Raw genomic sequence first — 27,858 nt, 5'->3', positions numbered from 1 at the left:
CCCTGTCCTGTACACGCCCCATGAAGCTCTGGTACTGGCCACTGCCAGAGACAGGACACTGGGCCAGACGGACCATTGGGCTGACCCAGGATGGCAACTCTAATGTACCAACGGTTTTGGCAAAAATAACGTCCGGTTTTGTGTCAAAGGCAACACTTCCATTTTGATCTGTTTTGGTTCAAAATTTCCCGCATTAAAAAACCCCAAGGAAACATTTTGATTTTTTCTGATTCCCCCCTGCCCCAATCTGGCCAACTCAGCATCACCAAATCTGCATTTTTGTGCTGGAAAAAAAAAAAGGATGAAAACGGTCACAGCTCTAGTTCCCATCCTCCCCAGCACACCCTCACCACGCCGCAGTTGCAGGCTGAAGGCCAAGTGTACAGAGCAGCATCTTGGTGCAGTTGCCTTGACGTGAATCTGGAGTAGCTGCACCGGATTCACTCTGGAGTAACCGGGATAAGGATCCAGCCAGGCCCTTTGGCTTAGGCCTTGTCTGCCATGGCATGTGATAACCCCAGTGCCAGGGTGGGCTGGGCTCCTTAGCTCTGGGTGGGGGCTCTTTGTTGTCATTTGTGGGGCAGACGGGGCGAGCTCCCCTCATAGCTAGGGAGCTGCTGGATGGGCCCACTGTAGACCTCCTGGCCCCACCGTGCACCCCCGCTCAGAGAGAGGCCATCAGGGTGTTCCCAATGGGGGGCGCTGGGCCCAATCTCCCACCTACCCTAGAATAATATCATCAATCTCTTGCCTAGTGCTTCCCAGCCGCAGATCTCAAAGCACTGCACACAGGGGCTCAGTCTCATTGTTTTCGTGCTGTAGATGGGGAAACTAAGGCATGGGGAGGGGACGAGACTTGCCCAAGATCACTCAGCGGTTCAGTGGCAGAGACGGGAATGGAGCCCAGGTCTCCTGAGTCCCCTTCTAGTGCTCTGTCCACGCTTCAAGCATTCTCCCCCCACGCCACCAGACCTAGCCAGTCCCCCCGTCCCCGTCCCCCCCACCCCGCGCCAGGCAGCCCAGCAGCCTTCCCGGTGCCAAGAACCAAACTTTTATTGCAAAAACACAAGGTTATAAATAAGAATTGCACTTGGGTTAGGGGGAGGGGGAGCCCCTGCACAGGGCTCTGTGGAGATCAGGGGAGGGGGGCCTCCAGTTCAAATTCAGGTGGGGGAGGGGACCCCATGGTGCTCTGTGCACTCAGGGTGGGGTGGGGCATTCTCAGTGCCCAGCAAGTTTGAGGAACAGGAGGGGGAGGGAGACAAAACCCTGGCAGATGGGGCCTGAGGTGGGATTATGGAGCTGTCCACAGATCGGAGGAGCCTGGGGAGACCCCCGTTCCCCATTAACAGCAGGGATCTAGCCCCTGGCTGGGGCTTTTACAGGGGAGGGTTTATGGACCCAGAAGCCCCAACTCTCTTCTCTTTTACCCCACCCAGGGCATCAGCCCTCCTAGAGGCAGTGGGGTAAACTCTGCAGAGATGGTCCCCGGCCTGCCCTCCAGCCCCAAGGGGCAGGTGGGGGAGTCAGGGCTGAGCCACCTCCACTCGCCAAGGCTAACAAGCCACCTGGGCCTAGAATCAGAGGCTTTTTAAAACAGCCAGTGGTTAGTTAAAATACAATGGGCCTGTTTGGGTGCCCTGACATCAGGGTGAGGGGCCCAACAGGAGGCACATGGGGGCTGTGCTACTGTCCCTGCCCCCCTGGGCTGCCCCAGTATAAGGGCTCCCTGCTGGTGCCAGGGCAGGGGAGGGGAGCGCAGGTCGGGGTGCTTAGGATCTGCACCAGCAAGTCGGTGGCCAGGGTATGCGAGGGCTCCTCGAAACCGATGGTCAGCAGTGGCTGGAAGTCACCCGTGGGCTGTGGGCACAGCACCCTGCAAGGAGAGCGAGGGGCACGTTACAGCCTCTGCCCAGGCCCAGGGCGCCCAGCCCAGCCGGGTGCCCACGCCCTGCCAGGACCACACCCACCCACCGCCAGGGGTGCCCAGCCCAGTCAGAGCACCCAGCTTGTTCTCACTCCGATCCACCCAGTCACTGCTCTCCCCGCCCCTCCCTATCCCCTGAGCCCTCCCAGCTGCCCCTCACCCACCTGGCTGCCAGCCCCCCGCCCTGACCCCAGGCCCCCTGTGTCAGCCCTGGCAGGAGGGGGCAGTGCTCTCTGTTCCCGGGTCCAGGGTCACTCAAGGCTCACCCCGCGGTGCCTGCAGCAGGATGGGTTTGGGCGCTGCCCCCGCAGGGAGGGTCTCGGGTGGAGACAGGGTCACGGGGACGTGGGGTCAGCTGGGCCGGACCACGTCACTGGGACTGATGCCAGGCCCCCGCCCCCCATGGCAGCTCCCCACCTCTGACTGCTGCAGCCGGGAACCCGCTCCCTGCCCTACAGCCCCTTGGCCCACACCCCAGTGCTCACCACTGCAGGACGTCGGAGGAGTGCTCTGTATCGGGGTCCAGGGGCACCCAGCGCCCGATGGACCAGAGCTTCTGCATCTTGACGGCGTTCTCCCTGCCCGTGTCCCGGAAGCACAGGAAGTAGCTGTAACAAAATTAGGGGGCGAGGGTTGTGGGGCGGTCAGACTGGGGCAAAGGTCCCCCTGGGAGACGATCTGGGGGAACGGGGCTGGGGAGGAGCCTGCAGGGATAAATTGGGGATTGGAGGAGGTGCCTGGCAGGGGAAAAGGGTGCCAGTCAGGGTGGGGGGCACGAAGTGCCCAATGGGGGGCCCTGTGAACCCCTCCATCGCCCCCATCTACACCTGAGTTCCCTGCTACCCTCCCACCACAAATGCCCCTAGGTCCCTGCCACCGAGGATGGGTGGGGTCGCCCCCTAACCCGGGGCTTGGCTGAATCGCTGCAGCTCAACGTCAAATCTCCCCCGGACCCAGGCCCCACCCCCAGTGCCCAGCAGCTCACTACTCAGTGCGGTGTGCCCGGCGCCGCCCCCCGGCCCCCGCCCCCTCCTCCAGAAAGTCCAGGTTCCAGCGCATCTTCTTGTAGAGGTTGCAGGGCAGGCGGGCGGCCGTGTAGGGGGCGGAGATGCAGAAGCGGAAGACAGAGAGCTGGCGCCATTCGCTGAGCCAGAAGCGGCCGCAGAAGAAACATGAGACACTGCGGGAGGGGGAGGAAACACAAACAGATGGGGTAAAAGCCCCATCTCCACCGGGGGGAGCCGGCTTCCTCTGCCACCCTGCAGCAAAGCGCCCCCTAGTGCTGCATAGGGGCATTGGGGCTGACTGTCAAGGAAGAGCCCCCCGCCCTGCTCCCTGCAGCACAGCGCCCTCTAGTGCCACACAGGGACACGGCGGTCACCACTGACTGCAGGGGAGAGCGCCCCCTGCTGGGTCCCCGGCCCCGCTCCCTGCAGCACAGCACCCCCTAGTGCCACACAGGGACACCGCGGTCAGCACTGACTGCAGGGGAGAGCGCCCCCTGCTGGGTCCCCCGCCCTGCTCCCTGCAGCACAGCGCCCCCTAGTGCCACACAGGGACACCGCGGTCAGCACTGACTGCAGGGGAGAGCGCCCCCTGCTGGGTCCCCCGCCCCGCTCCCTGCAGCACAGCACCCCCTAGTGCCACACAGGGACACCGCGGTCAGCACTGACTGCAGGGGAGAGCGCCCCCTGCTGGGTCCCCCGCCCCGCTCCCTGCAGCACAGCGCCCCCTAGTGCCACACAGGGACACCGGGGTCAGCACTGACTGCAGGGGAGAGCGCCCCCTGCTGGGTCCCCCGCCCTGCTCCCTGCAGCACAGCGCCCCCTAGTGCCACACAGGGACACCGCGGTCAGCACTGACTGCAGGGGAGAGCGCCCCCTGCTGGGTCCCCCGCCCCGCTCCCTGCAGCACAGCACCCCCTAGTGCCACACAGGGACACCGCGGTCAGCACTGACTGCAGGGGAGAACGCCCCCTGCTGGGTCCCCCGCCCCGCTCCCTGCAGCACAGCGCCCCCTAGTGCCACACAGGGACACCGGGGTCAGCACTGACTGCGAAGGGAGAGCGCCCCCTGCTGAGCCCCCACCCTCACATACTTGAAGGGGTCGGTGTCCTCCAGGGAGACGAAGCTGAAGGAGGCGTACATCAGCACCAGCTGCTCCAGCCGCAGCGCCAGCTGCTCCGAGATCTCCAGCAGCTGCAGGGGAGAGAGACTGGGAGCCTCTGGGGGTGGGCATGGCACTTAGCCAGGACCCCAGGGGGGAAGGTGTCTCCCAGCGCCGGGCAGGGAGGGACCCCAAGAGTCAGCATTCAGTCACAATCAACAGCTTGGGTGTCGGGGCTGCCCTGATGCTGGGGTGAGGGGCAGGAGGAGTCACAAGGAAGCCTTCCTGGGATGGGCAGCCCAGCCCCCTTCCTGGTCTTACCCCCAGGAGGGCTGCCTCCTTCCTCCAGCCATTGGCCTCCAGGCATTCTTGCCCAGCGTGTCTAGGGCAGGCTGGTTTCATAGCATATCAGGGTTGGCAGGGACCTCAGGAGGTCATCTAGTCCAACCCCCTGCTCAAAGCAGGACCAGTCCCCAACTAAATCATCCCCAACTAGCCTGCCTCCTTCTACCCCCCATCAGAGCCTGGCTGGAGGACAGGTACTATTCGCTGGTCTGCACTGGGGGCTGGAGCCCCTCCCTCATTTCGTTAGTGAGGACATTCAACGAGGCTGGACCCAACAGTGATCCAGAGGACACCCCAGCCGAGCCTTGCCCCATCCCTCCCCAGCCACGCCCCACACTACCTAGCCCTCCTCCCCCACGCCCCGCACAACTGCCCCTCCTTCCCTGCCCCACGCCCTCTGGCCCAGTTCATCACCCTCAGCCTTCGGTTCTGCTCCTGGAGCCTCTTCCCAAATGCACATGACAACGTCACATCCAAGGTACGTGTCAGTTAGCTCTGAGCTGGGGGTAAAACCCAGGAGTCCCAGCACCCTTGCTGTAACCACTAGACTCCGCTCCCCTCCCAGAGCTGGGGGTAAAACCCAGGAGTCCTGACTCCCAGCCCCCTTCACCCCATCCGACACCTTTAACAGGAGAGTAGAGAAGGCAGGTGACCTTTTGCCCCTAATGCAGGGCAGATGCACCCCCCCCCCCAAACCCCTACACAAGCGTCTGTGATTCCCCACCCCACCCGGCCCACTCACCCTCTTGCGCACGGACGCCTGCAGGGCGCCCAGGCCGGAGTTGTAGCTGCGGGCGGTGGACTCCAGGTATTCGAAGTAGGGCTGGCACATCTGCAGGAAGGTGGGCACGGCCTTAGCAAACTGCTCCTTCTGCATCCTGTCCCTGCTGGAAAGGCAGTAGGCACCCAGTCACGAGGGGCCAGAGGAGGCTCCTTGGCACTGACGGGCAAGCAGAGAGTCCCCACCCTGACGCACAGGGCCCCAGCGCCAGGCCGGGGCACACGGGTCAGCAGTGACCGCAAGACGAGAGCGCCCCCTTCTGCTCCCTGCAGGGCCCTGGCTCCTCACCGTCCCCCTCCTTTTATTTCTTTTTTTATTTTTATTTAGCTTTTATTTCTGCATCTCCAGGGGGTACCGCACCAACACCACTCCCCATTCGGTCCTGGGGCTCAGTGTGCCCACGAGCCCCCGGGCAGGGAGCTGGGCACTCCTGATTGGTACAGACCGGCCTCTTCCAGCAGGCAAAGGTGGTACCTGGAACCTCCATTCCCGGCTGGGTCAGATCAGAGGCGACTGACGAATTCCCCTTTTCCCCTGGAGGGCAGACCCCTGGCAGGGCACGGCCCCATCACCGTGTGGGGTACCACCCAGATGAGCCCCTGGCCCCTCAGCAGGACAGCTGGGATCCCGGCATGGCACTGCCCAGAGCGGGAGCTGTGCCTGGTAGACGGGTGAGATGCTGTGAGGGGGGTGCCCCCTTGGTCGGGCATTATTCCTGCCCAGCACTGACTGACCCAGTGCGGGCTCCGTCCCATCCTGGGTCCATTCCTCCCCTGCGTTCCCAGCCTCCTCGCCAGCACCTGGGCCCCTCCCTTCAGCACACAGAGCTGCCTGGGAGCAGGTTGAGGTGAACTGGCCCGCTGCCCCCACCCTGCTGCCAGGCTACCCCCACATCTGCCCCCCCATGCCAGACCCCTCTCTCCCCACTGCCCCCTCTGTGCCAGGCTTCCCCTTAACCCCACCCCCCTATCCCTCTGCCAGCCCCCTCTCTCCCCTCTGCCCCCTCTGTGCCAGGCTTCCCCTTAACCCCACCCCCCTATCCCCCTGCCAGCCCCCTCTCTCCCCTCTGCCCCCTCTGTGCCAGGCTTCCCCTTAACCCCGCCCCCCTACCCCCTGCCAGCCCCCTCTCTCCCCTCTGCCCCCTCTGTGCCAGGCTTCCCCCTCACCTCACTCCCCCCACCTCTACCCCCCCGTTCACTGTTGGCCCACTTCTTTGCCATATACCCTCCGCTCCCCATTGCTCCCTCCAGTGCCAGGCGCCTCCCTCCCACCCCTGCACACCTGTAGAGCAGGTATGTCTGGAAATCCTCTGCCTTCTTCAGCAGGTACTTGAGCTTCTCCGTGACGGGGGTGAGCAGCTCTTCCAGCGTGAGGCTCTCGTGGGTCGGGGACTCGGCCTGCGGTGGCGGGCAGCTCAGCCAGCCGGCTTCGGACGCGGGCGAAGAGAAGAGGCCGTGCTCCGGGCTGTACGGAGCCAGGCTCACGGCGCTGCTGGGGCTGAAGCACTGGGCCTTGGCAGCGCCCTCCGGGCAGAAGGTGCCACCGTGCCCCTGCTTGCCTGCCATCCCAGGGTCCCCTCTCAGCGTCTGCAAGAGAGGGAGCTGCTGAGGCCGGGGCAGGGGGCCATGGGTTTTGTCCCCATGGGTTTTACCTGATGGGGGCGCTAGAAAGGATCGGCCAGGAGAGCAAGTCACTTGGCCCCCCAGCCTGATCCCGTCAGGCCCCCGTGCATCTCCCAAGGCCAGTGGAGAGCGCACCAACTCTGGGGGGGTGGAGACGAGAGGAGAAGGCCTCGTCTACACGGGGAAGCTAATCTGAATTAGCTAACAGGGCGAATTCAAACCAGCTTAGCCCCCCCTGCCCTCCGTCCAGGCACTCCCTTTCCAAACAGAGGTGCCCTCAATCCAGATTTGCCCTGGCTGTAGACAATCCCTGAGGGATCAGGCCCTGCCCTGGGTGGGGAACGGGGGACAGGCCCTCACCTGCCCCCTGCTTTGGCAATCTCAGGATCACCCAGAGGTGCCATCAACCCTCCCCCAGCCCATCCCCGTGCCCCATTGCAACTGCAAGGGGCCTTGGTACCGGTGTGCCCAGGAGCCCCAAGGCCAGGGCCCTGCAGCGGGGGAACCCTCTGTGGGCTCATCAAGGCCACCTCCTGCAGCGGGGGTGGGGGGGCCGTGCCTGATGCGGGAGCAGCCCCAGCTCCAGGCTAGGCACCCCAGTGACAAGGAGTCGGGGCAGGGGCATCTCCCACCGGGCCCCCCAGGTTAGTGGCTGCTTGAGAAATTGTGAACCTCAGTGCCTCAGTTTCCCCATCGGTATAACGGGTGGGGGGGAGGGGGAAGCTGCCTGGGTTCAAGGGAGACAGACGGCAGGGAGCGTGGGCGGGGCGATGACCTTGGGGGCGGGGCACAGGGGCGGGGCTATGACCCTATGGGGGAGGGGCATGGGCGGGATTATGAGACGGTTTGTTTCCCTCCCCTTCACCTGCTCCTCCTACGGCGCCTCGCGCGCCGGCCCCGTCCAACCACCGCCCCCTGGAGGGGCGGAGCCAAGGGAGGGGGCGGGACTTTGGCCGACAGAGGGCGGGGCAGAGAGGAGCACAGCAGGGCTGGGGTCTGCAGCAAGGGGGCTGTTAAGGGGGGGCAGCCCCACGCCCCTGAGGGGCCCCAGTTCCCCCCCTCCCCATTGCTGGGGGCCCCAGCCCTTACAGCCTCCCCCCCACCTTAGACCCCCATCATGCCCCCCGCACTCCTCCCCCCTCTGCAGAGGCTGCACTGGGGGGCCTGGATTGGGGGCAGGGAGCATGTCCAGGGGCCATGTGTGGGGGCAGGGAGCAGCTCCCACAGCGGGGGGGCACAAAGTGGGACATCCTCAGGGCCCCCCACCCTGGCCCCCTTGTGGGTGCTCAGGGGCCGTGGGCAGGAGACAGAACTGCCGCTGCATGGAAAAAACCCAGATTTGTTTTCGTTCCACCTGGGACCAAAGCGGGAGGAAAGGGGCACCACGAGAACCACACTCTCCCCTAAAGCAGAATTAGAATCGGTTCCACTCTCTATTGCTCTGGGTCCAGCAGCACCTGCCCTTGTGGTAAAAATCACAACTGGCCACACGGATTTTTTTGTTTGGTTTTTTTTTTTAACCTTAAAATATGTCAGCCAGACTAATTTACAAACAAGGAATCTGAGCGGTTCCTTCTGCCCCTCCCCGGCCCTTCAGCATTTCGGCTGCCTCCACCCAGTCCTGACAAAGCGTCAATTTCATCCAAGGAGCATTTTTCTTCTGGAGGAGCCAGCTCTGCCCCTGAAAGCCCCAGGTGCTGGAGTCCTGGGATTTGTTTCTGCAGCAAAGACTTTTACCCCCCATACATGAAGGGGTGTTTCATAGAGTTGACACCACAAGGGACTATTTAATCATCTGGGCTGGCCTCCTGTATAGCACAGCCCATTAAATCCCCCCCAGATACCCCACACTGAGGCCAGAGACTTAGGTGACTCTAGGCTGTTATAGATCCAGGGCTGAGAGGGGCACCCTTGCCCTACAGCAGGCCGCTGGGACCAGGGCACACATAAACCCACTCCAGCGGTAGCAGGGTTTCAGCCCCATTCTTCGGCAAGGGGTTCATGCTTCAGAACAGGGCAGGATAAATCAAAGCAACCTGATCCTTTCCCTTGCCCTTGCCCCAGGATCCAGCTTCTGTAGGCCCCTACCTGCTTTCTGCAGGTCTGCTGTGTCTCTCTGACCACCTGGCTTGGTGGCCTCTTATCTCAGGCTCTGTGCTGCCCGCCTCTCAAACCCATGGGGTGGGCTAAACCCACCTTCCTTAAAGGCCTAGCCCACCCTGAGCCAGACACAGCTGGTCTCCTGCTCTAGCTTCATCTGTTTAGATCCTGCACTGCCGACGTGGGTGGGAGTTTTGCTGTTGATTTCCTGGGGAGTTGGATCAGACCTGTAGCTAGAGCCGGGCAAAGACCCCATGTGGATGCAGTCATTCCACTAGAGAACAGTTCTAGTAGCACCCCCCGGAGCTATGTTTTTGCCCAAGGTTTTCGTTTTCAGCTGCTTAGAACTTTGCCAAAGTTTAATTGGTTGGGACGAAACTTCCCCCGCCAGGTATCTGCTTCAGGTGAACTTGGGGAGTTTAAAACCACACTGCTGGGGGGGAAACCCCCTTTAGCCCATGTGGAAATGCCCCCCCAACCATTTGATTCAACAGCTGTAGCGCCCCTGTGTGGTGACACAGGGACCTTTGATGGATGGGGACACAGAGGTCATGGAGTCAGGAAAACGCCACTCCTTGGGCAGGGACTGTCGTCCTGGCCTGTGTTTGTACAGCACCTGGCACAATGTGCTCCTGGCCCATGACTAGGGTGCCAAGGCACTACTGTAATACACCTAATCAATAACATACAGCACCGAGCACCAGGTCTTGGTCTCTGACAGGGATGCCTACGCATTATCGTAATACACCTACTAACTAACTAATACAATGTGATCCCAACCCGCTCTGAACTCAGAGACCAGAATAAACTGAGCCCCGGGTTAGAGCAAGCCAGGAAAGAATTGTTTTCCTGGGGACAAATTTATAATATTTTAAAAAAGTTTTGGGCAGAGTTTTGTTGTCGGGTTTTTCCAGGTTTTCATCAAAAAGTTGATTGGTGTCGAACAAAGCCATGTGAATGGAAAGTATATTTGACCCCCCCCCCCATTTATTGTTTAAAATAATCATGATATTTTAGGCCAATCTTGCAATTTGGGGGTGGGGTGACAAAATCTTAAAATGCTTGGGGTTGGCAATGCTGGATGTCCCCTTACTCATTGGTGCGTGGCTCAGGGATAAGCCAGTAGGAGGCACTATAGGATGCCAGCTCGTCTCTTCCCTAGATTCTCCATTGATTTCTACAGAATTCCAGATTCCAGTCGTTATGGATTCATCACAATGATGATCGAGCCGTGCTTCATCTTGGTGGGTGTTAACTCTGGTCCCTAACAATGACAACCAAAATGGTCAGTGTGTTAACCACTGATCATTTGAGCCCAGACATCTGGCTCATAGCAGGCCTGGAGACTGTGGGCAGGGCTTGTAGGTCACACCTATCCCCTAACCTTTGTTGCGTCAATTTAGATTGCAAGTGTCTTGGGGCGAGGACTGTCTTGGCAGGTGTCTGTGCAGCTCCGAACGAAGCCATCCCCATGTTTGCTGTTCTGTGTTTGTGCAGCACCCCCAGCAGGGGGCTGATCTTGATTGTCCCTTCCCCTGGCACCATTGTAATAAACATGATTCTCTTCTCCTCCCTCTGAGCCTTGAGCTAGCTTAGACCGCGCTGCCCATCACCTCGGCATCAGGTCTTTTCTCACTTGCTGCCGAGGGAAGAGCTAAGGAGAAAGTCAGGAGACCAGAATGTCACCAGCATGTGACAGAGACAAGTGGCCATGAGATGCCCCCTCCGGGGATCACAGCATTGGGAGTTAATAGCTGAGTACAAATGCATTGGGCCTATTACATGCATGAGAGGGCAAACCCCTGCCCAGCCCAGGGCCCCACACCAGCCTGAACCAGGTGTGTGGAGAGTTCTGGGCTGCAAGACCACTCACCTGGGCCATGCAGTGCCAGACTAGCTGGTCACGATGATCCCGTTGCCTCGATGGCTATGAATGAGCCTTCAGGACCAGCCCATGGCTAACCAGCTCAGCTGCTACCCCCCAGCAGCAGGGGGGCTCAGGGCCTCTGTGGGCTTCCCCAGCTGCCGCTGGACCATCCTGGGCAGCTCTTCCAGGGCTCAACTCTCTGGAGGCAAGACCCTAGTGGAGTGTAAGGCCCCTCTGCCCAGCCCTCATGGGCTCTGGCCACTTGCTCCAGGGATGTGGCCACATGGCTGGTTGCTGGCAGCGCACTGGCCCGGGAGTGTGTCTGAGGGGAGAGCCCCAGCAGATGTAACTTAGCATTGCTCGAGTGGTGTCAATAATCCCCAGATGGTGTCAGTCTAGGGCACTCACAGAGAGCTGGTGACTAACCCCGTTGGAGACTTGGCCTGGGGCGTTTGTGCCGTGATGCCCCAGGTGCTGGGTGGAAGCTCCTGGCCGGGATTTGCTCGACAAAGACCAGGGGTGAGTGGGACTCACAGGAGGATGGAGCATGTCAGCAGAGAACTGGACAGATGACTGAGTACAGGGAGCTCCCTCCTCTAAGTCTGTATGAACCCACTACCCCATTGCAGCACTAGGGGGCGCTGTGCTGCAGGGAGCAGGGTGCTCAGCAGGGAGCTTTTCCCCCTCACACTCAGTGATGACCCCAATGCTCTAGTGGTGGGGCAATAGGGGGCGCTGTGCTGCTGGTAGGTCTGCTGCTCACAACCTGCCCAGGCATGCTGAATAAAGATCCCCCAGAGCTCAGGCTCCATCCCAGCTCCCTCCAGGAGAATCCCCCCGCCTCTCTCAATCCCCATGTAGGAGCATTGGGACTTGGGCATTTCCCCCACTTCCTGTCCCAAACTGCTATGCACAGGGCCTTGGATGTGCTAAATAAACTCCAGGCCCACTGCGGCACTGCCCTGTTCCCCAGAAGGGGGCACTGCAGCTACCATCCCTGCCACGGGATTCTCCTCTCCGCTGAACTCACCTGGTCCATTTTAACCCCTGCTGCGCTGAGGCCAGGTGCCTCCCTTGGTTCCTGGGCCTTCTGCAGCAGGTTGAGGGCCCAGCCACGGGGCCACCATATGCTGCCCCATCCCTCTGGCTTGCCCCGTCTAGCAGCCTCTCAGCACCACTGTGGGGAGCTTCCTCCCCAGCCTTCAACGTGCTTCATAACTGGGGAGGAACATCAGTCTCACAAAGTTACCTGTGGGGAAACTCAGGCATGGGAGGCTTGCCCAAGGTCAGTGGCAACGAAGGGAACTGAGCCCAGGCGTCCTGGCTCCCAGCCCCCTCCCCCCTGCTCAAACCACTAGACCCCACTCTCCTCCCAGAGCTGGGCATGGAATCCAGGAGTCCTGAGTCCCAGCTGCTGCCCCTGAAGGGTATCCCAGGGCACTGCGCTGGTTGGAGGGCTCTTCTAGCTTCCCACAATGAGATGCCTTCGACGGCCAGGCTGCGACATTTGCTTAACTGGTCTATAATTTACAACTCACATCTCATACCACAAAGGCAGCTGATTAGCTCCCTCTCACCCCACAGAACACAGCCCGAGGGTCTCCCTGCGGGGACAGAGGTAGTTAAAAGGCAGGCGGGTGGCAGGGCGCTGGCAGGGGGACTGTAACTTTGAGCCTTTGCCTGGAGCCAGAGCGACCCCACCCCAAAGGCTGACAGGCAGGGGCGGGAATGTTACAGAAGGGGAAACTGAGGCACACAGAAACGTGACTCCACCAGGTGCACACAGCAAGTCAGTGGCAGAGCCAAAGACAGAACCAAGAAATCCTGGCTCCCAGCCCCTCCTGCTCTAACCACAAGAGCTCACTCTCCTAGGGCCAGGACAGAACCCTGACTTCTGGCCACATGCCCCCTCTTTAACCACTAGACCTTTCTCTCTTCCCCATCAGTAACAGAACCCAGGAGTCCTGATTCCCAACCCCACCTCCATCACTAGACCCCCCCACCCATTCAGAAGCAGTGGGCTCGACTCCTGCCGACCAGGGGAACGGCCCCTCTTGTGGCAACGCTTCCCTGCATCCCCAACACTGTGGTCAGGGGCACAGCTCAGTGGAGGCTGCAGCAGCAAGCAGGTGCATGAAGCCCCCATGGGGAGGCACTGCAGGACAGGGCAGCACCCCGTGGGTGGGAACTTAGAGACAGTGGCCATCTCCCCCCTTCCCCTCCCCCACCAGGTGTGGGAGTACACAGGGAATCCCTACCCCCAGCCCCTGTGGATCTGCTGTGCCCTCAGCCCTTGTGCCTGCCTGGGCTCTGCCCCATCTCCATGGGGCCAGCAGCCCCCAGGTCTCACCCCAGTCATACCCAGGGAGGCTCCTGCTTCCCTTTATCAGGGGTGATGTGGCTCCAGACCCTCTAACCTTCATGCAATGCAGGACGGGGAGCTAGGACATCATGCTGAGTGCGGTCAGACACGTGAGAGACAAGGAAAATGCAGGGAGTGGGACAGGGGCTCAGTGCCCCCATACAGCACTAGGGGGCGCTGTGCTACAGGGAGCAGGGTGGGGGAGCACAGCAGGGGCACTCTCCCTTCACAGTCAGTGCTGACCCTAAAACACCAGCGTGGCACTAGGGGGCGCTGTGCTGCAGGGAGCAGGGGTGGGGGGCACTCTCCCTTTCAAGGCAATGCACAGGGGCCTCTGGTTTTGGCTTAGAATTAAAGCTGGAGCCCTGATCAGTCATCGGGCTGGAAGGGACCCGAGAGGTCAAGTCCAGCACCCTGCACCGAGGCAGGGCCATGGGTACCTAGACCGTCCCCAACAGGTGTTTGGCCACTGTGTTCTTAAAAACATGGCCCAGCCCATGGCCAGTGACGGGTGGGAGCGCCAGCTCCCTGGCCAAAGTCCCCTTGGGGCAGCCCCCTGCAGCCTGCCTCCAGTCCCTTCCCCTCCAGTCCTAAAACTGTTGTGTGCTGTTGCTGGTGGCTGTTAAGCAGCTGAAACAGCCCACCCCAGAGGCAGCTGCATTTCAGTGCCAGGCCAGGGATCCCTGTATAAACAGCCCCCGTGCCCCGCCCCAGCGGCGGCTGCCCCCACCAGTTCCTGCGTCAGCCGGATCCAGATACTCCAAATGGTCCATGATACGAGGCAGAGCCCTCAGGCAAAGGGCTGGGCTGCCCTTTGCCAGGCCCTGGGGGAGCAGATGGGCCTACAGCCATGGGCAGAGGGCAGCTGAGCCCTGGGTAGAGCTGCAGTAGGATGAGGGGCTGCAGAGCATAAAGCTCCCCAGCTCAGTGGAGGTTTCCAGGGCCTCAGAGAGGAGCAGGGGCAGATGGCTGGGTCACTGTATGGGGCAGGGGGGGGACCCTCCTGGGCACCCTTCTGGGACCTGACCATGGAGCATCCCACCAGTCCTCCCCCAGGACCTAACATTGGGTGCCACTCCTCCGCCCTCAGGGTGGTCCCTACTTGCCCTGAGGGTCCAGCAGCTCCCTACCCCCACGAGCTGACTCCACCCTGGCCTGGCAAGGCCCCCACCTCCCCTCAGTGCCCATCCTCCCCCCGCCCAGGATGCAGGGCACAGACCCCTCCTCTCGCTGCACCCCTGCCTCTGGGAGCAGGGGGTGGGGCTCGGCCTTACACCCATGGAAACGCGAAGGCCAGACCCAGGCTGGGGGTAGGAACCAGGGCGGGGCCAGCGCTGTGCTCACCCCCTCCACTTGTTGGCAAAACTACAGTAGTCCAAGACAAAGTTATGGGCAGAAGGGGCAGCGGAGGGCTCAGACAGGGGGCAGGTGGGGTTGGGGGCAGCGGTCCCTGGCAGGGATTCCAAGAAATCCACCTCCCCTGTCTTGCTTCTGCGGCCTTGGAGCCAAACTGCCCCCACAGCACGGATCCGGGACGACTCCCCGCCCCAGTGAGTCCTTCACACAGGTGGGGGCAGGCTTCCTCCGCAGAGTCCTTCAGAGCCCGAGGGGGTGCTGGTGAGAAACCCTCCGTCCGTTCCCGCGGCCCAGCTCTCCCCTGGGCTAGCAGGTGTCCGCGAGGTAGTCGAAGTGGCGGAAGGCCTCCTGCTCGGCGGCGGTGAGCGGGCGCGGCTCGCGGGGCGGCGTCAGTGCGGGTGCCTCGGCCGTGAACTCCTCGTCGAAGTTGCTGATGTCCTCACGCCCCTTGATGACGGGGACGAAGGGGGGAGGGAGCCGCCGGGCCAGCAGGGCCTCCCAGTCAATGAACTGCGGGGGGAGGGGAGCAGTGAGCAAGTGGGGGCGGCTGCAGCCAGACTGGGAGTTAGCCCTGCCCTTGGGAACCCCCACCAGGCTAGGCCGGGCTGGCCCTGGCCAAGCCTTGGGCAGCAGAAGGCAGCTGCAGGGTGGGAGTCACAGCAGGGGGTGCTCTCCCCTGGCAGTCAGTGCTGGCCGCAATGCCCCCATGCAGCACCAGGGGGCGCTGTGCTGCAGGAAGCAGGGCAAGGGCGCAGGAGGGGGTGCTCTCCCCTGGCAGTCAGTGCTGGCCGCAATGCCCCCATGCAGCACCAGGGGGCGCCGTTGCCTAACATGACCTTAGACCAAGGGGGCTGCACTCCATCCTGGATATGGGGGAGGGGGCATCGCCTCCTGCAGGCTGAGCCAGGCATGGCAGTGCCAGCATCCAGCGGGGGCATCTCAGCAGGAGCCAGGCTGTACCCAGGGAAGGGGGCTGCAGTGGAGGGTTGTTCTGTCTGGCGTGGGGGTGGCCGCAGGGCGGGATGTCGGGGGAATGGGGGGGGGGTTAACATGGGGGTGGGAACTGACCCTGAAGAACGGCTGCTTCTTGACGTCCTCGGCGTCCCGCTCGCTGGAGCCCAGGCGCCGGTCCGGGTTCCTGCGCAGGAGCTGGACAGAGACACCGTCACCCTCCAGCGCCCTGCCCCCACCTCCCTCTCCATCCCCAGGGACCCCTCCCTGCCCCCGCTCTCCATCCCCGGAGACCCCCCAATCTCCATCCCCAGGGGGGACAGGCGCTGCACTGAGCCACCCTTCCTGATCCCCACCCAGAGCAGAGCCCTGGAGCATGAGGGTAGCTTGACCGGATGAGCCATACACTGGAGGGGCAGGAGCTGCTCCAGGCTGGGGGCAGGGCCCCCACCTCTCCTTGATGCCCATCCCCCTGGCATCCGGTTCCTCCCCCAAGCACCCAACCCCTGCTCCCACAGGCTCTTTGGGAGCTGCCCTGCCCCCCAGCCCAGCCCCAGTGTGTGTGTGATGGGGGCAAGGCCTGGCGTACTCACCCGGCGCATGACGCCGATTGCTTCGGTGGACAGGAAGCGGGGGTACCGCACCTCGTCATTCACGATGCTGTCAAACACCTCCTCCTCGTCGTCACCTGGGAATGGGGACTGCGGCGCAGAACCGGGGGGCAGGTCAACATCCCGCCAGCTCAGAGTGACCCCCAGCACAAACCTGCCCCCACCCTGCCCCAAGCGCCACCCCAAACCTCATGAGGCTGACCCCGTGCACCTCAGCCCTGACCCAGTCCCCCGTCCTGAACCAAGCACTCCCCCACCTCCACCCTACCCAATATCTCCCCACCTTTGACCCAGCCCCCCGCCCTCTCCCAAGCGCCCTCCCTGCCCGGGCACCTGTGACCCGACTCCCTCCCCCACCCCAACCAGCCCTGGGATGGCTATGTGAAGGCCCAGGAGAAGACCCCGCCCCCCGACTCACCTCCCCCACCAGCATCTCATAAACCAAGACGCCCAGCCCCCACCAGTCCACGGCGCGGGTGTAGGACGTGTCTGTCAGCACCTCGGGCGCCAGGAACTCAGGGGTCCCGCAGAACGTGCTGGTGCGGTCGCCATAGCCCATCCCTGAGCGGGGAGGGGAAAGGGTTAAACCCCGGGGTCCCCCCCTGCACTGAGCAACACCCTCCCCATCGCAGGGTGGGGGCTACGCCCAGGGCTTCCTCCCAGCTCCCCGGAGGCCACAGACCCACCAAGGCTCCTGCCCCCACTGCCCCCCCTTCAACTGCTCCCAAGCTAAGCAGGGTCAGTGCATGGAGAGAGCTCCCAGAGAGCGGGTGGGGGCTCAGCAGGGGGCGCTATCCCCTCAGTCAGGCTGGCCCCAATACCCCAGTGCAGCACTTGGGGGGCACTATGCTGCAGGGGATGGGGTGGGAGCTCAGTAGGGAGTGTTGTGATGCAGGGGGTGGGGGGATTAGTAGGGGGCGCTGTGCTAAAGGGGGTGGGAAAATGGGGGCTGAATAGGGGGCACTGTGCTGCAGGAGTTGCCATGCCCCAGGGTGGTTATGAACAACCCCTGAGCTCCCCCACAGAGCTGCATTTGTCCTGCTGTCCCTAGCAGGGCGCTTCTATCCCCCTGCAGCCAGATACGTGCCTCTCCTTCACCTCCTGTCCCAAAGTGCTGCATTCCCCCCGAGTCCCACAGCTGCCATGTCCCCCCATGGAAGTGGCTGCACCCCGGCGCTGGGTGAGCCACACTCCTATAAGCAGCTTCTATGTTCCACCCCAGAGGTGGCTGCATTGCAGCAGCAGGTGGAACTGGGCACAGAGACCCCCAGCTGCCTGACGGGCCCCGGTGGCAAAGTATCTCGACACTCACACGTAACTGCCCCTGGTACCCCTGCCCCCTCCCTTGCCCTGTACCCAGCACCCACCTTCCTTGCACAGGCCAAAGTCTGCGATCTTCACAAAACCCTCCTTGTCCAGTAATAAATTATCCAGCTTCAGGTCCCTGAAGGAGGATGGTGCGAGGGTCAGTGTGTGCGGGCAGGCTAGGAGTCCACACTGCTGGGATCTATCCCCAGTGATGGGAGGGGACTGAGGTCTAGTGGTTAGAGCAGGGACGGCTGGGAGTCTGGACTCCTGAGTCCCAGCCCCAGCTATGCACCTTATCCACAAAGTCCCGTCCCGGCTGTGTGCCTCAGTTTCCCTACCTGTACAGCAGGGTGCAGAGCAGGGAGCCCCATGCTGGGCAAGGGAATGTCCCCCCTCCCCCGTTGAGAGTCTCTTACCTGTACACGATTTTGCGCTCGTGAAGAAACTGTAAGCCAAGGACGACACACGCAGCGTAAAACCTGCAAGGGAGACCGGGATGGGGGGTGTCAATGCTGCAGCCCGTGCTGGGTCAGCCCCTCCCTGCTGGCTCTGCCATACAGAGCAAACCCAGTCCGGGGGGGGGAGCAACAGCAGGCCAGGAGTCAGGACTCCTGGGTTCCACACCTGGCTCTGGGAGGGGAGCGGTGTCTAGCGGTTAGCGCAGGGGACTGGGAGTCAGGACTCCTGGGTTCCACACCTGGCTCTGGGAGGGGAGTGGTGTCTAGCGGTAAGAGCAGAGGGCTGGGAGCCAGGACTGTTAGGTTCCAGACCTGGCTGGGACTGCCAGCAAGGCCCTGTGGGCTGGTGCACGGCTGCCCCGCACTCACGTGGCCCGTGGCTCGGTGAAGACGTCGGTGTGGATGTGCATCATGAGGTCGCCGCCGGCTGTGTACTCCATGACGAAGCAGACGTGCTCGGGCGTCTGGAAGCAGGCGAAGAGGTTCACCAGGAACGGGTGCCGCGAGCTATTCACCGTCTCGAAGATCCGCTTCTCGCACATCAGGCTGCAGGGGAGGGGGGACATGGGGAGGAGTGGGGAAAGGCAGGTGTGGGGTGAGGGAGATGGTTCCCCAGGCCCCCAGCCCCTCTGCCCCCAGCAGGGGTCTCCAGAGGGGACTGGCTGGGTCTCCATGGCACCGGGGAGGGGTGGGGGGGTGCTGGCCACTCACCTCTCCACCTCGTCCCGTGCCACAATGTCGCCCTTCTTCAAGGCTTTGATGGCATAGAGCTCCCCTGTGCGGCTGTATTCAGAGAGCAGCACCTGCAGCCACACAGCCGGCGTTAGGGGCTGCACCGTGGCTGGGGGCCAGGGCTGCTGGGAGGGGAGTGGGGTCTAGTGGTGAGAGCAGGGGGCTGGGAGCCAGGACTCCTGGGTTTTCTCCCCAGCTCTGGCAAGGATTTGTGGTACGACTGGGTGCAAATCACTTGTCAGTGTCATTTCTCTGCCCCGCTGGGAAGGGCCCGGATGGGGTGGGAGGCACTTTAGACTTCCCACCACAGCAGGGGGCTGCAGATGAATGAGTTGGGGGAAGCCCTTGGGGGGTTGCTGGGGGAATGGGCGCGAGTGGGGCTGGGTCCAAGACTCACTTTGCCGAAGTGCCCGCGTCCCAGCACGGCCAGGAACCTGAAGTCATCCAGCGTCAAGGGCGTCGTCCTGGGGGGCAGAGGCAGAGTGAGAACCAGGCACCGCTGCGGCTGGCAGCCGCCGTGGGGCGGGGAGGGACCTGCGCACCACAGGGCAGGGAGGCCCCTTACCCCTCCCCCAGCCCAACCCTGAGCAGGGGGGTCTGCAAATGGTGCCCCCCTAATCCCCACCCCCTCTGGGGAGACAAGAGCCCCAGGAGGGGGAGGGGCTGCTCGCTTCACCCCTGCCCCCCCCACAATCCGACCCCCTCTGTCAGCTGGCTCTGGGCAGCGAGAGCCCCTGGTGGGGGCTGAGGGGGGCAGGGTGGGATCCTGGGGATGAGGTGACAGTCCCACCGGGGGTCCCAAGAGACAGGCTCTGGGGTAAGGGAAGGGGTCTGTGGGGAGGAATGGGACTAACAAGTGTTCGTGTGGGGGTGGGGAGCGGGGCAGGAAGTGGGGGAGGGGTCTGGCAGTATGGAGGGGTGGGGCCAGCAGGTGGGGGAGGGGCTTGGCATGTGGCAGCTGATAACCTGGGTGGGGCCCTGTTGCCAGTCTTGCCCCTGGAGTGGTTGGGAGGCTGAAGGAGGGCTGGGGGAAGGGGTTTTCCCTCCGCTTGCCCTGGGGGCAACTTCCAGCGAGGAGCGTGAGAGGGCAGTGGCCAGGGGTCTGGGTCAGAAGCAAATGGGGCTGGGAGGGACCCTGAGGTCTCTGGGGCTGGGCTGGGTAGGCACACGTGGGGAAGATGGGGGGCAACATGGGGGGCAGGGGTCCCTCACCTGTGCAGGGTGCTATTCCCAGGCCTTTGGGTGTCTCCTCCAGGCACCGGCTCCTTGTCTCCTGCTTGCGGGCTCTGGGGGGCAGACGGGGGTCAGGCAGGCAGGAGCTCCCCCAGCCCCCTCACTGCCCGCTGTGCCAGGCATGGTGGGGCAGCTGAGAAGGCACCACAGTCCCATGGCAGTGCTGGGTGGTGCCAGGGGTCAGCAGGGCCTAATCTTCCCCCCTGGGGTACTGAGGAGCCCAGCCATGAGGCAGGGAATCTCCATCTAAAACTCCCCACTGGCGCTGCATCTCCAGGGTGCCCATCCCCATGGACTCTGGGCGCAGCTAATGGCAGGCCCCGTTAGACAGGAGGGAGCGAGAGTCGGGTCCCCAGTCGCTGGTGGCAGGGGGCCCGTTCCCTCCCCTGGGCTCTGACTGCAGGGAGCCCTTGGGTCTGGCACTGGCTCCCCGTGGGGCTGGGTGTGGGCTGCGGGATCCCCATGTCTGGTGCTGGAGCCCAGGGTGGGTGGTTCCCCAGGTCTGCCACTGCTGCCTGGCGACGGGTGGTTCCCTGTCCCTGGTGCCGGGGACCCGGCCCATCCCTGCCATCCCCGGAAGTTGCTCTAGTGGACAGGAGCAGCCCCCCATGTGACAGGGGGAGTCTTACCAGTGCGCCCCTCTCCGGTCGCTCCCCACCTTCGGCCGGCTGGCCTGGCTGCTCCTGCTGCGGCTTATCAATGTCCAGGGTCAGTTTCTCGATGGAGAAGTCTCTGTGGGGCAGGGATGGGGGTGGGGGGATTAGAGGGGAAGACCCATGGGATCCCCCCCTTAGCCCCCTCCCCCCAGATCCCCAGAGCGGATGGAGCTGGGGGACCCTGCCTGGGAGGCTGGTGGGTCTGACGACAGGAGGTAGCTGCCCCCTTGCGACATCCCCCCTTGCAAGCAGTTGTTTGGGGGGCCCTGGCAAACCTCCTGCCCCCTTCCACAGCTGGGCGGTGAGGTACCCCCATACTTCTGGCAGTATTTGGGCTCTCGCCCCACAGACCTGGGCCCCCCCATCACCCCACGGGACGCAGCTTGGCCGGCCTGCCGGGGCTGTGAGGCCTGCCACTCCCCCCCTCCACAGCGGGGGGCTGTCCCTGGGGGCCCGGCCCAACCCCCACAGCCCCAGGCCCCAGAGCGAGGGCAGAATGGTCCCCCCGCACCCCGGGGGCCGTGCCGGGTGCGGTGAGCTCCAGCCCCCTCCTCCACTCCTCCTGCTGCCCCAGGGACCCCCAGGGGCTCACCTGGCCAGGCTGTGGTGGCCCTCGGAGCCGGGCCCGGCGGGCATGTGGGCCGAGGGGCTGTAAGCACCGGTGGAGCTGGTGGTGGGCAGGATGCGCCGTAGCAGCCGCACCCACGTGGCGATGTCAATGTTCATCTGGCGGGCGCGCAGGAAGGCCTTGCCTGGGGGGGGGGGGTCAAAAGTCACGGTGGGACCGGTCCGCCCCCCCCACCTCCAGCCGCCCCCCCAGAGCTGCTTTAGGGCTGGGAATGCAGCCGAACCCGGAGCCTCAGCAGCAAGACGCTGCAGCGCCCAGTGCCCGCCCCCCGGGGTGGGGGATATGGGGTAGAGCCAAGCGTTGGCCCCCAAGGAAGGGGGAGGAGTATAGGGAGCAGAGCCCGTCCCCACAAGGAGGAATGGGGATATGGGGCAGCATCAGCCCTCAAGGGGTGGAGGGGGTTATGGGGCAGCATCAAACCCCAAGAAGGGGAAGGAAGATATGGGGCAGAGCACAGCATAAGCCCCCAAGGAAGGGGGAAGGGCATGGGGGCAGAGCTGCCCCCACAGGGAGGAATGGGGATATGGGGCAGAGTCAGCTCCCAAGCAGGGAGGGGGGACACAGGCTGGCACCTGGTGCCCACCCATATCTCTGGGCTGGGGGTTTACGCAGGAGCCTCCTTGGGGTGCTGGGCCCTGCATTTGGGTCGTGCCCCCCCCAGACGGCACCTTGCTGCTTGGAGAAAATCTTCTTCTGCCTCTGGAGCTTGGGGATGCGCTCAATGACAGGGTCGAAGAAGGTCACCTGGGGTGGCAAGAGACCGGGATGAGGGGCTGGGCCCGGGCAGGGATGGGGGGCCTAGGACAGGGTGAGGTCAGTGCAACCTCCCCTTGAGATACTGCTCTGCTCACGGGGCCATGGGGAAGCTCCCACCCCACAATGCAGTGGGGCCAGCACAGGCCCCGCCCCAGCGAGCCCATGGGGTGACTAGCTGAGTATGGAGGAGTCCAGGGGCCAAGGGGCTCCCCCCGGCCGGTGAATTTACCTTGGTGAGTGTTGGGAAGGGGACATGGCCAGTTCCCCTCGCCCCGGGGTCTGTTCCCTGCTCCCCCCTCCTCCCTCGCAGCGGCCTGCTCCCTGCTTCACTCTCCTCCTCCCAAGGACCTGCAACCCCCTCTCCTCTCCTCCCCGCCAGGGGCCTGCTCCCCTTCCACCATCCCGGGACTGCTCCCCACTCCTTCCCCTCAGGGGCCTGCTCCCTGCTCTCCCCCTCCTCCCCCACAGGGCCTGCTCCCCCCTCTGTCCTCCCAGGGCTTGCTCCCCATCCCTGTTATCCTGATCCCGCCTGCCGCGGGCATCACCTCAGCCAGCAGGGTGCCCTGGGGCTCCAGGTCCAGGTGGATCTCATGGCGTTGGTTATCCAGGAAATCTTCCAGCTTGAGATGCTTCAAGGCACAAAGGCTGCGGTAATCCCGCCAGTACACTGAGATCTCCAGCTCCCGCGCCTGGGGGGCAGAGTCAGGAGTGAGAGAGACCCCAGCCAGGGCTATGGGGCAGCTGGGGGTGGGGGGCAAGGCAGTGCGGAAGCCCCATCCACCACCTGGTAGCTCCAGCCACAACCCCCCAAAGGAGCTGGATATTTGGGCTAAAATGTTGGAGCCATTATTAGGTTCCAGTGTAAACAGTTTCCCACTGACATGGGGCCACTTTAACCCTTTCCAGTAGCTTTTTCAGCTGTGGCTCAGCTGAGTTTTGGGACAGGGGTGGGGAGCGATTAAACTTAGTTAGAGCTGGAGTGCAGATGGGAGCTGGCTTTGCCCCGCTAAACACTTTGGGCTGGGTAAGGCCCAGTCCACACTACAAAGTGTGACAATGTTGGAAGCAGAATCAGGGCTGGGCCATGTTGGAACCAGGTGCCCTAATCCGGTTAGGAGCACAGAGTCCAGGGGGGACGGGGCAGCTGAGCACTGGAAGCTCAGTTCTGTTCACTTACCAGGACTGGATCGGCAGTGCGGGCAATGCAACAACCAGGCTGGAGGAATTGGGGGTCAGGACTCCTGGGTTCTAGCCCCAGTGCTGGGAAGGGAGTGGGGTCTAATGATTAGAGCCGGGGGGGGAGTGGCTGAGGGCCAGGACTCCTGGGTTCTATCCCTGGCTCTGGGAGGGAAGTAGTATCTAGTGGTTAGAGCAGTGGGGAGGGGCGCTGGGGGCCAGGACTCCTGGGTTCTATTCCTGGCTCCACCTCCCTCAGAGAGGCTCATCTGAGTCAGGTGCGTGGCTGCCCTTTGACCAGACCCAGCGTCCTGGAGCAGCAGGGCCCGATGTGTGCACGTCCCCCCTACACTCACCCTCTCCAGCTCCAGGGCGAAGGTCTGGTTCCAGGCCTGCTGGCCCACAGGCTTCCAGGCCGTCTGCCCCACCACAGTGTTATCCAGCTTCAGCACGGCGCTCACCTCATCTGCGGGGAGAGGCGCGCGTCACCGTGGGCCACCCCCTATCCGTCCTATCGCTGCCTCCTCGGAGCGGGGCCCTGCCAGCTGAGCATTTGGGAAGCTCCCAGCACATAGTGGGTACCACTGTAAATGCTATTATACCAGTAGCAACCAGGGGGTGCTGTTACACAGCCCGATGCTCTTTGCGTGCGAGTGAGTGTTCAGCCTCGGGAGACACGCTACGTGTTGCTGGTGGCACTGTCGTGCCCACGCTTCGCAGGGGAGCTGCTGCACGCGGCAGGGGAGTTTGGACCCAGCTTGGGTCTCTCCAGCGAGAGTCAGTGCTTGGGACAGAGTCGCTTTCTGGGCATCAAGAGTCGGTGCAAGGCTGAGGTCCTGGGTTGCCCTGCATGCTACTGTGCCCACTTCTGCCCCAGGACTGGGGCAGCGACAATAAATTAGTTCCGTTGAGGGACTCCCCAGACTCTGTGTCATGATTTCTCCCCCAAGGGGAAACCACCCTGCTTTGCGCTGCGGGGAGTGTGCCCGGGTGATGCCAACGCCCCCCGAATGCCTGCCAGCTGACAACTCCTTACAACCACCATCCGCCCCCATCAACAACCATCCTCCGCCTCCAAGAGTCTAATCCATCTCCCCCTCCCTTACCCCACACAGCACCCCCGATCCTCTCCCTCAACCCCTCTGCAGCACCCCCCCATCCCCTCCCACATACCTCTGATCCCCCTCCCCTGCAGCACAACTCCCTCCTCGCTCCCCTCCCACTCTGCAGCAACCCGACGGGATCCCCCGCCCCCATCCCCACCTGCATCCCTCCAATCCCCTCACCCAATCCCCCCGGCAGCACGGCGCCCCACCCCCGGGTGTTCCCAGCCAGGGGCTGGGTGCCCGGCTCACTCACTGCTGAAGTCGTCGGATTTGAGGACGGTCCGGCCGCTCAGGCTGCCACTGCGGCTGTAGAGCCCCCGCCCGCTGCGGTTCATGAAGTAGGGGCGCACCTCGCCGGGGTTGTTGCAGGGCAGCGAGACCGTAGCACCACGGGTCCGGCCAGGCACCGACTCCAGCAGCCCGCTGCAGCCCAGCAGCTGCACCTCCAGCATGCCTGGGGGGTTGGGGGGGGCGGGTTAGAGCAGTGGGCTGGGCGCCGGGACTCCTGGGTTCTATTCCCAGCCCTGGGAGGGGAGTGGGGGCTAGTGGTTAGAGCGGAGAGCAGCTGGGAGCCAGGACTCCTGGGTTCTATTCCAGCTCTCTCACTGACTTGCTGTTCCCTGGGGGGTATCCAGGGACTGGTCTCTGTGGGCGCTAGGGGGCGCTCCCCCAGGGGGCCGGTACCTTGGTGTTTGCCCCAGTGGGACTGTTGCCAGTGGGCCCCGGGGTACCTGTGAGGGGCGAGGGCTTGCAGAGCGTGCTGTACTGGTTGTGCTGGTAGGGGGTGCTGTTGCGGGCGCTGAAGGCGGACGAGGAGGCCATGATCAGCTCCTCCTTGACGATGCAGCCCTTGGGGTGCTCCTCGGGCAGCTCCCCCACGCGCCGCTCCAGCGCCAGGCGCAGCAGGTCCAGCTTCTGGCTCGACTCGGTCAGCTTCGCCTGGGGCCTGCAAGGGGCACAGCGTGGGCATGGCCCCCGAGACCCCCCCGTGCCCCCACATGCACTGACCCTGCCCCCCATGGCCCTCCATGTACCCTGGCCCTGCGCCCACAGATAAACCCCAGCCCTGTGCACCAACCACCCCCGATACCCCCTGCTCTCCCCGACAGCCACCTCTGAATGCTGCCCTGGGACCCCTGTCCTCCTCGATGGCCTGTGGAGGGGGGGGTTGGGGGGGCAGTACCTCAGCGATGGCCTTGCTGGGGGGGTTAACGAGGGGCTGGGGGGAGGTCAAGGGGGGGCCGGGGTGGGCAGTACCTCAGTGATGGCCTTGCAGGGGGGGGGTTTAAAGGGAGGTCAGGAGGGCAGTACCTCAGTGACGGCCTTGCAGGGGGGTTAACGAGAGGCTAGGGGGGCAGTACTTCAGCCATGGCCTTGCGGGGGGTGGGGGGCTTAACGAGAGGCCGGGGGGGGCAGTACCTCAGCCATGGTCTTGCGAGGGGGGTTAACGGGAGGCCGGGGGGGGCAATACCTCAGCCATGGGCCTTGCAGGGGGGGTTAACGAGAGGCCGGGGGGGCAGTACCTCAGTTATGGCCTTGCGGAGGGGGGGGTTAATGAGAGGCCGGGGGGGGCAGTACCTCAGCCATGGCCTTGCGGGGGGGTGGGGGGGTTAACGAGAGGCTGGGGGGGAGCAATACCTCAGCCACGGCCTTGCGGGGGGGCTTAGCGGGAGGCTGGGCGGGGGCAATACCTCAGCCATGGCCTTGAGGAGGGGGTTAACGGGAAGCTGGGGGGGCAATACCTCAGCCATGGCCTTGCGGGGGGGTTAACGAGAGGCCGGGGGGGGCAGTACCTCAGCCATGGCCTTGTGAGGGGGCGGGGGGGGTTAACGGGAGGCTGGGGGGGGCAATACCTCAGCCATAGCCTTGTGGGAGGCAGGGGGGGTTAACGAGAGTCCGGGGGGGGCAGTACCTCAGCCATGGCCTTGCGGAAGGGGGTTAACGAGAGGCCGGGGGGGGCAGTACCTCAGCCATGGCCTTGCAGGGGGGCGGGGGGTTAACGGGAGGCTGGGGGGGCAATACCTCAGCCATAGCCTTGCGGGAGGCAGGGGGGGTTAACGAGAGTCCGGGGGGGGGCAATACCTCAGCCATGGCCTTGCGGGAGGGGGTTAACGAGAGGCCGGGGGGGGGCAGTACCTCAGCCATGGCCTTGCGGGAGGGGGTTAACGAGAGGCCAGGGGGAGGCAGTACCTCAGCCATGGCCTTGTGAGGGGGCGGGGGGGGGGGTTAACGGGAGGCTGGGGGGGGCAATACCTCAGCCATGGCCTTGCGGGAGGCAGGGGGGGTTAATGAGAGTCCGGGGGGGGCAGTACCTCAGCCATGGCCTTGCGGGAGGGGGTTAACGAGAGGCCGGGGGGGGGGGGCAGTACCTCAGCCATGGCCTTGCGGGAGGCAGGGGGGGTTAATGAGAGTCCGGGGGGGGCAGTACCTCAGCCATGGCCTTGCGGGAGGGGGTTAACGAGAGGCCGGGGGGGGGGGGCAGTACCTCAGCCATGGCCTTGCGGGGGGGCGGGGGGGGTTAACGAGAGGCCGGGGGGGGCAGTACCTCAGCCATGGCCTTGCAGGGGGGTGGGGTGGGTTAACGAGAGGCCGGGGGGGGGCAGTACCTCAGCCATGGCCTTGCGGGGGGGCGGGGGGGTTAACGAGAGGCCGGGGGGGGGGCAGTACCTCAGCCATGGCCTTGCGGGGGGGCGGGGGGGGTTAACGAGAGGCCGGGGGGGGGTGGGGGCAGTACCTCAGCCATGGCCTTGCGGGAGGGGGTTAACGAGAGGCCGGGGGGGGGGCAGTACCTCAGCCATGGCCTTGTGGGGGGGGCGGGGGGGGTTAACGAGAGGCCGGGGGGGGGAGGGGGCAGTACCTCAGCCATGGCCTTGCGGTCCGGCGTCCGGGCAGAGCCCAGCAGCCGCTGCACGTTCTTGGCCCCCTCGGACACAGCGTGCTCCACGCGGAAATGGTGGCGCAGCTCCTCGATGCGCAGCTCCGTGCAGGTCAGGTCCAGGTTCCCTGCGGGGCGACAGCGCGGGCTCAGACCCGGCTGGGGTGGGGCAGACCCAGAGGCCCTGCCTCTGCGGCCACCGAGCCATGGGCAGGACTCCTGGGTTCTCCCCCGACCAGCCAGCCCGGGCCGCGGAGAGGGAGCTGAGTTTCACGGCCCCACGCCCCACCCCGGAGGGGGCTGCATCTGAGCACTGGGAGAGGGGTCCCTGTATAACCTGCCTCCGGGCCCCACCCCAGAGGTGGCTGCACATCTAGGGGCTGGGGCGCATCCCAGTGTCCTGTCCCACGAACCCCGGCCAATTCCTCTCCATGTGCCTCAGCTCCGCGGGGCTGACCGGTGAGCACCAGGCTAGGAAAGGGGGCTGGGGGGAGCTCTGGAGAGAAGGGAAGGCCTCCCCAGGTTGCCTCCTTCCCCGCCCACCCTGCGTAGCATGAGAGCACCCCCTCCCGTGCTGTGCCTGTCCCATGGGCCTGGCTGTAGCCAAAGCTGCCAGGATTCCCTCCCGCTGAGCAGCGTTGTCGGGAGTGGGGGGGGCCTGCAGGCCTGCGGTGATGGTCCAGCTAGTGTGTGGAGGGACCTGGGCCCAGCCCAGCTCTGGGTACAAGCAGCAGCGGGGGGCTGCCAGGATGACGGGTGCTTGGATCAGTAAAATGCCCGGGCGCAGAGCTGCCAGGAGAGGGGCGTTGGCAGAACCGGCTGGGATTTGGTGCAGGGAGAGGGATTGAGCCAGTGTTATGTGGGGTGTGGAGGGGAGCCCAGCTGGGCTACCTGGGTGCTGG

At 63.8% G+C, this 27,858-nt stretch overlaps 2 protein-coding genes across 3 annotated transcripts in view; both read right to left on the bottom strand.

The window, feature by feature from the left end:
* Positions 1–1,686: 1,686 nt before the first annotated feature.
* C20H19orf67 (chromosome 20 C19orf67 homolog) lies at positions 1,687–6,724 on the bottom strand. Its single transcript, XM_077839003.1, has 6 exons — positions 6,441–6,724; positions 5,121–5,265; positions 4,025–4,125; positions 2,913–3,107; positions 2,413–2,535; positions 1,687–1,876 (listed from the first exon to the last, which is right to left on the bottom strand). Exons 1-6 carry the CDS (start codon positions 6,722–6,724, stop codon positions 1,687–1,689), a joined length of 1,038 nt encoding a protein of 345 aa, XP_077695129.1.
* Positions 6,725–12,254: 5,530 nt separating this feature from the next.
* PKN1 (protein kinase N1) overlaps positions 12,255–27,858 on the bottom strand; it is a 49,339-nt gene continuing 33,735 nt past the window's right edge. For both annotated transcript variants that reach the window (XM_077838603.1, XM_077838602.1), the window contains exons 5-22: positions 26,938–27,084; positions 24,813–25,025; positions 24,335–24,535; positions 23,332–23,441; positions 22,345–22,488; positions 21,712–21,787; positions 21,008–21,167; positions 20,389–20,491; positions 19,739–19,812; positions 18,924–18,990; positions 18,506–18,597; positions 18,164–18,340; positions 17,753–17,815; positions 17,396–17,472; positions 16,447–16,589; positions 16,011–16,118; positions 15,535–15,615; positions 12,255–14,976 (exon numbers count right to left, since the gene is read on the bottom strand). In XM_077838603.1, coding sequence (XP_077694729.1) covers positions 14,773–14,976; positions 15,535–15,615; positions 16,011–16,118; positions 16,447–16,589; positions 17,396–17,472; positions 17,753–17,815; positions 18,164–18,340; positions 18,506–18,597; positions 18,924–18,990; positions 19,739–19,812; positions 20,389–20,491; positions 21,008–21,167; positions 21,712–21,787; positions 22,345–22,488; positions 23,332–23,441; positions 24,335–24,535; positions 24,813–25,025; positions 26,938–27,084 — 2,240 coding nt within the window. In that variant the 3' untranslated portion in view covers positions 12,255–14,772. The remainder of the gene's footprint in view (positions 14,977–15,534; positions 15,616–16,010; positions 16,119–16,446; positions 16,590–17,395; positions 17,473–17,752; positions 17,816–18,163; positions 18,341–18,505; positions 18,598–18,923; positions 18,991–19,738; positions 19,813–20,388; positions 20,492–21,007; positions 21,168–21,711; positions 21,788–22,344; positions 22,489–23,331; positions 23,442–24,334; positions 24,536–24,812; positions 25,026–26,937; positions 27,085–27,858) is intronic.

Source organism: Eretmochelys imbricata, chromosome 20 (genome assembly GCF_965152235.1).
Source record: "Eretmochelys imbricata isolate rEreImb1 chromosome 20, rEreImb1.hap1, whole genome shotgun sequence".
Taxonomy (NCBI): domain Eukaryota; kingdom Metazoa; phylum Chordata; order Testudines; family Cheloniidae; genus Eretmochelys; species Eretmochelys imbricata.
The sequence above is the reverse complement of the archived record's forward strand: the minus strand, read 5'-3'. Positions and strand labels throughout refer to the sequence as shown.

What these genes read in the sequence shown, in the direction of transcription:
- C20H19orf67 (XM_077839003.1), bottom strand. Translation starts at nt 6,724, where the DNA reads ATGGCAGGCAAGCAGGGGCACGGTGGCACCTTCTGCCCGGAGGGCGCT. An exon ending in CAGACATACCTGCTCTACAG is followed by an intron (nt 5,266 to 6,440) that starts GTGTGCAGGGGT and finishes CTGCCTTTCCAG; the next exon opens with CAGGGACAGGATGCAGAAGG. An exon ending in TCCTCCGACGTCCTGCAGTG is followed by an intron (nt 1,877 to 2,412) that starts GTGAGCACTGGG and finishes CTCTCCTTGCAG; the next exon opens with GGTGCTGTGCCCACAGCCCA.